Source organism: Onychomys torridus, unplaced genomic scaffold (assembly GCF_903995425.1).
Source record: "Onychomys torridus unplaced genomic scaffold, mOncTor1.1, whole genome shotgun sequence".
Taxonomy (NCBI): Eukaryota; Metazoa; Chordata; class Mammalia; order Rodentia; family Cricetidae; genus Onychomys; species Onychomys torridus.
The window spans coordinates 1-6,519 of record NW_023413539.1 but is presented as its reverse complement, the minus strand read 5'-3'; the positions used below and the strand labels follow the sequence as shown (position 1 = coordinate 6,519).

At 46.8% G+C, this 6,519-nt stretch overlaps 1 protein-coding gene across 1 annotated transcript; it reads right to left on the bottom strand.

The window, feature by feature from the left end:
• Positions 1-2,493: 2,493 nt before the first annotated feature.
• On the bottom strand, positions 2,494-5,263 carry LOC118576327 (rhox homeobox family member 2-like). The gene is made up of 4 exons (XM_036176627.1): positions 5,182-5,263; positions 4,545-5,001; positions 3,786-3,831; positions 2,494-2,589 (listed from the first exon to the last, which is right to left on the bottom strand). The coding sequence occupies exons 1-4, from the start codon at positions 5,261-5,263 to the stop codon at positions 2,494-2,496; spliced, it is 681 nt and encodes a 226-aa protein (XP_036032520.1).
• Between the last annotated feature and the right edge of the window lie 1,256 nt (positions 5,264-6,519).

Sequence of the window (6,519 nt, the reverse complement as noted above, 5' to 3'; positions counted from 1 at the left end):
TGTGGTCACCTAGAGCATGCCTCAACAGGATCTAGCCCTGCAGCTGGATTCACATTTTGTGTAGCAGTTTCCTCCAATTTAAGACATTCCATTTGGAGGAAAGCTCCTGAAGACCCAAGACATTCCAAATGGAGGTGAAACATTTTATAGTACAGGAGAGATGGTTAAGACACAGGAAGTAAAAGGCTGGATAGCTCCAACTGAGCTTAGTAGATGTTTGTTCCCAGTTCCTCCTGTCTCCCCAGGAAGAGTGTCAAGAGCACATCTCAGGTCCACACAACCAAGGAGTACAGGATGAGAATCAGCAGTCTGCTGAGGCACAAGATGCCATCTGAGGGTTCTGTTCTTAGAGCAACAGCCCCATTGAAAAGACTGAAGTCACTGGATGTGGCAGCCAGGTACCGGAGCAGGTCAGCAGACAATACTCAGTACCTGGAAGACTGGTGTCAAGGGCCCGAATGGAACTCAAGAAAGTCATCTCTTGCTGGAATATCCAATGTGGAGCCTCCGGACCCTTCCTCCTGATGCCTCCAGGTACACAGTGAACCCATCTCTCTCTTTCTCTGCTTCTCCATGTGTGATCCCCACCACAAGCCCTTGGGGATTATCCTAAAATAAAGCTAATTGCAAAATACCATCCAGAAGTCAGTTAGGAAAAGAGGCCATGGTGGTAGTGGCAGCTGCAGCAGTGTGTATATGGGAGGGTCTGGGGGTTCAGGAAGGAGGAGGGGGCCTCACTGGTGTAGGAACTCTTCTTCCTACAGAGAAACAGTGGAACCCAGAAGCAGCCGGGAACTCAGGCTCCCTGGAGACAATCTGAGGCCCCTGGAAACCACTGCTTTCACTCCACCCTTCCAAGACTGAGAACAGTTTTCAGAGTATTCCAAACCCATGGGACTGTAGGATGTGCCCTGAGCTCAATGGGAACTACACAGCCTGGGGACAGGGGCTGTGCTCAGACTTCATTCCTCCTTCTAGAATCCCTTCCTGCTTTCCTGACCAAAGACAAACAGGGGATCCAAGGCTGCTGGGCCTGTCAGCTTGCACATCACCATGTACATCATATCTCCTGGCCAGCTCAGGGCAGATTTTCCTTGCAGTAGGAGATGGTTAGTACAGAGACCCACAGTTGGTTACTGTGCTGCAGTACACAAGAGAAGGTGGAGCACTCAGGTCTAAATAAGACATCTCAATCATACCCCTTGCTCACAGGCATTGGGACCATGAGGATGACTGGTGGAAGATTCTTAAAGCCAGGGGAACTGGTTATCTATTCTTTGCTTGACCTGAAAAGGGGAGACCTCAGGTTCAGGGCCATAGATGCAGCCCTAGTGAAATTCTGATACCTGCAACTACACAAAGGGCTCTGAAATCAGCATGCTGAGAGACATCATAGAATCTCAAAAGCAAACTAGCATGTACCTGTAGCAGGCAAGATCCCTGGAACACTCACATTCTCAGAGACCGAAAATAGAATTTGGATGCAAGGTAAGGAGAGCATGGTATTGGGACAATACCATGCAGTAAGTTTGGGTCTGTAGATCTAGGCTATAGCTCTCCATCTCACGAAATTGGACTTTGTTTATTTGGACATGTAGCTTCACATATGCAAGAAGCAGTACAACTTTTCCATGGACTGACTGACTGAACATTGCTAGAGGCTCAACCTTGTATAAAAATTAGAGGTGCTATGACAACAGTCCCCAAATTCTTGAGTACTGAGGGTTCTCAAAGTTAGGTGACAAAATTCAGACAGAAGACATATTACTCAAGGTCCCAGAGCTGGCAAGGGTGAGACCATTATGCTAACTGATCTGGAATGGAAGAAATAGGACAGAAACCTCCCTCTGGCCTGGACGGATGGATTCTCCTTTCCCTCTCAAGCATCAGGAGTCCGGCCAGTGTGTCTTCTAGTGCCCTGGAGATCCACAGAGAGGGTACAAATCACACATCATGTTCCCCTTCCTCCTACTGTCAAATCTGGGAAAGTCTCTGGGAAGTTTCCAGCTCGGTCCAGGGTGGGTCTTACTGGAGTGTGGGTGGGAACAGCCATGACTAGAAACACAGTGTTCTCTACTGGGGACTTGCCACAACTGACATTATAAATAATTTGTTCCACAGAGATGGAATGAGTTGACAAGGCCATGATGAGGGACAGACAACCATGTGTGGTCAGCATAAAGTGGCATAGCACCTGGAAATCATCCTCACTTGGAAAGGCACAGTGACCACAGCTTGCCAGCGTCACCTCCTGCCATAAATGCCACTTCTGGAATAGGCTACTATGGTTCAAATACTTATTCCCTCATTTTAGTAACCTCAAAAACAATGGAAGCAACACACTGAGAATCCACATCTTTATTGCCGAGATTATTGCAGGGAAGGAAAGGATGTCATGGCCAGCATGGGTGGCCAAGATATTGGGGGCAGGGACAGGCTGTAGGACATCTGCCTCCTGGACAGAGGTGGCACTCAAGTGCTGCTCCAAAATCTTCAGGGATCCTTGTTCTGAGGACCAGGTGGTGCATCAAACAGCCTTGGCAGTCTATTGCTTCTCCTGAAACTGGCTCTCCTGGCCCTAAACCAATCCTACAATCAGAAGAAAGGTTCCTTTAGTACAAGGAACTGTACCACCACTGAAGAACACATGCTGTAACCTTATATACTGGCTCAATTTTAGTAACATTTTAAAATGTATATGGAACCCATCCCTGGGCCAGTGTATGCTAGGTATGTGGTCCAGGCCTGAGCTACTCCCTCACAAAGCACCATATTTCTGATTGCCCTGAAACTGTTGGTTTGTTGATCTAACCCTAACAATGGTTGAAGTCTTATCTCAAGTGTGTACTGATGGAAGCAACAGGTTTCATTCTCATTGAAACAGTCAAAACACCCCCATGAAGCCCCTGAGATCATGTACCACCACATCCAGTCCTTCAGCTATGGAACAAACACAGAGTATTGCTTCTTCTCTCCATCAATTGATATTTTTAATGCATTCTTTCAGGAAAGGATGCAGATCTAGCTCATGGGTTGTTCCTGGTCCTTGCTGTGTGTCTAAAAGTATCAAAAAGTGTTCTCTTGGAACCCTGGAGTACTATGTCTAGGCCCAAAGCAGGCTGTGAAGGTCTCCATGGTGATAGTCTTTTGTGAGGATCCAGAATGCACGTTTTATGAGACAAAGGGCACTTCTTCCTGCACTATGCTTCCTCCCTAGCCTCCAAGCATACCATATATAGGCCTTTTCCCTTGTGGGCATGTGGTCTGGAAAAGCTAGGGCTGATTGTAATGCTGAGCAGAGTTCACATACATACCTAACAAAAGACAGGTAAAAGGGTATGGGCCATTTGAGGTCCCTGGTACCAGTAATGGTTCAGGAATAAGCCAGGCAGGTGACATTTACAGACTAGAACAGAAAGTCTGAGAAAAGGTTTATGACACACTCAGAGTGAAAGAGTTGAAGGTTGGGCAAGAACATGGTCTCTTCACTGAAGAGAGGCATGCGGGCTGCACAGCCTGCAGAAGGTCCTGGAGAACATACTATGTCCACTGAGGGACAGACAAAGCACCTTGACGTCTTATGTTTTCAGGTTTCCAGGTTGGCACTTCCTGCCTGAGAAAATGGTGGCCTTTAGTCATCTTGAGCCTAGCCTTGGGGTGGAGTGGTCTGGAGTCCTTGTGATACAACTTCAGGGTCCCACTCTTCTGCTATACTTCTCTTCTAGATAGCAACATCACAAGATGTAGAGCCCTCCACAAACATTCCTTTTTTTTAGAATACTGACCAGCACATCAGCTTCCGGCACTCCCATACGTCTTGCAAGATCATTCCTGAAGTGAAAAGTTTCCAATATTTAGGCTTTGTAATGGAAAGTAACTGTATAAGGGCATGTCCTGTTTGTTTTTAAATGTTTGTGTCCATACTTGTGTGTGCACACAGGTGTACACACACACACACACACACACACACACACACACACACACACACACACTATTCCTCACATGTACTTTGAGAGTTACTTTAGTAACAGGTTTCTTTCAGGGACCAAAATTAAGACTTATCCCCCAAACACAGGTATGTCCTCTATGTACTTAACATGTAAAGCTTCACTAAGTGAACCTCTAGGATGAAATGTGATAGCCAGATTTTAATCTGAGGTGGAATCCCTCCTGGATTTTCCCAGCCACTCTTCAGGCTTCTCACTCATACTTCCAGAGACTCATTTAGAACAAGCATTCTCTAAATTTCCCACTCATACACCACTTAAACAGGCAACAAAACACAATCTTTCCAGTTTTATTAGGGTACATCCCCCTACTCCAGAATCCAATTTCTGCTGGAGAGTCGAGACACGGCTTTGTTTCTAGAGGAAATCAGGGGTTCATGGAGCAGCAAAGGACAGCCTGAATGCACTGGTTAAAAACCAGGCACCTACCATCTCTAATGAGATCTGGCACACGCTTCTGTATATATAATAAGTAAATAAATCTTTTTTAAAAACACACATTTAAAAACCAGGCACCTAGCTGGGCATTCTGCTTACCTTACTTGAAAGCTGGGGAAGCGAGTGTCTTGGAAAAGACGCTCTAGGTCTTCCAGCTGAGACTGGGTGAATCTCGTGTGGCTCTGGGAAGGCAGCCTGTCCCCATCCTGGAGACTCTTGGTACCCTCAGGAATAGCTGTCTCTGGCTGAGGCTGCAGTTGAACACTGCTTCCGTGACCATCTTCTGCGTGATTCCCCTTGTCTATGGGGCTAGAACTACCATCGCCACCATGGCCTCCTTCCATTTCTTCTTCTTCTTCGTTTCTGCACTCCTCTACCACTCCTGTGGTTTCCTGAGCAAGACTGGACTGAGCAAGCTCTTCTTGAGCAGGCTTGCTTGGGGCAAGTTCGCCCAGAGCAAGTTCACCCTGATCAAGCTCACCATGAGCAAGCTGGCTCTGTACATCCCCTTTCTTGCCTCCTTCCTCTCCAGGCATCAGGACCATTGCATTCCCACCTGTAAGAGATACAAACACAAAGATAAAGATCGGAGCATTGAGGCCCATGGATTATTGGAAAGCCTAGAGAGGGGCCACAGACCATGTGGGGTACCCCAAGGAAGTGCCTGGCCACTGGACTTTCCACCAAATTTGATTCCCAGACTTCACCCAAGTCCAGTCAGAACCATTTTACTGACCATGCTGTTGTTGCTGGTCCTCATCAGTTCCTATACTCATTATCCTGTTGAAACTGTGGAAGCCGTCCTGACGAGTCTCCATGCTGGGAATCTTTGATCAGACCCCAGGTCCGAAGCTTTGGAAGCAGCTTCTTCACTGTCTGGTGCCAGAGGTTCAGCTGTGACTCTTGACCTGGAAGGCTTGTCTTCTGGAGACTCAACCTAACTACAAGGTGTCCAATCACACATTCTGGCCTGCACAGCCTCAGTGGATGTGGGCTTGTCCTCTGAGGTGTCTAGCCAGAAGCACTTTAGGGCTGCAAAGAGCAGGGAGTACTTTAAAAAAAATGCAATGTGTGTGTGTGGTGGGGGTGGGGAACCTGTGGATCCAGTTTGCTGCTTATCTGACACCTCTAGTGTTGGGTAAGGATGGACTGTTCAAATTCAGTCACAGAGAGTAACACAAAGTCTTTCTCAAACTCAGCAGGCCCTTGAGCCCTGCTAAATCATTTTATTAAAGTTTGCAAATATCCTTCAAAAAAATGCCCCAACCTTGATTGTGCTGCCATGAAGAGCCCTGGGTGATGGCAAATATGTGGGTAGGCCAGGACAAGAACCTGCTGAGAGACTGTGCTCCCAACAGGGCTGAATTCCACCAGTGTTCACAAACTCATTCTGATGCTGACATTTCTCTACCTAGCTGTGCTTGACCAAGGTGACCCAAAGATACCTGTGGGCATCAAAGAACAATTCTGGGCACTGGATCCATACTTGTCTCACAGCTGTGAAGGTGAAAGACAAGATGAGTAAGCAATTTTGGATGTAAACTCTACAATGAATCATTGCAGAAAAGGGAGGTACAGAGGAGAATTAGAGAGATTCCCCAGAGTAGGAGACATTTCCAAAATTTAAAAGAGCCACTGAGCTCTGTCTTTTTGTGGTATTTTTTTTTATTTAGCCACTGGGTCATCTTGCATCCTCTGACATTTCAGCTGTCCCAGGTGCTTTTATTTATACTCAGCTCTCTTTCTTCTCACAGTCACCAAGAAACAGCTCAACTGTCCTTCTGCTGCTCCTTGTCTCCTGGGTCACTGTGAAAGGCTTCCCTGAAACACTGAATTGGGAGGTTTTCTTACACACAGACTTTACTCACGCTAACAAATAGCTGCTGGAGAAGCTAGGCTATATAAGGAGACAATAGTGCCATGTGTGCTTTCCTGACGGACTTGGTGGCCTGGTTGTATTGCCACACTAGCTGGGAGCCCTGTCTTTATCAGTGTGAGACAGCTTGACTGTCCTCCTGAAGCCAGAAACTCTTTGTGTCTCATCTTTAGTTGTTTCCTGGCTTATTCTCCCCTC

Excerpts from the sequence above, each read along its gene's own strand:
- LOC118576327 (XM_036176627.1), bottom strand. The coding sequence starts at position 5,263 with ATGGAGACTCGTCAGGACGGCTTCCACAGTTTCAACAGGATAATGAGT. Across the intron at positions 5,002-5,181 it reads GGACCAGCAACAACAGCATG|GTGGGAATGCAATGGTCCTG; the intron begins GTCAGTAAAATG and ends TATCTCTTACAG. Across the intron at positions 2,590-3,785 it reads TGCCGGAAGCTGATGTGCTG|GATTGGTTTAGGGCCAGGAG; the intron begins GTCAGTATTCTA and ends TTCTGATTGTAG.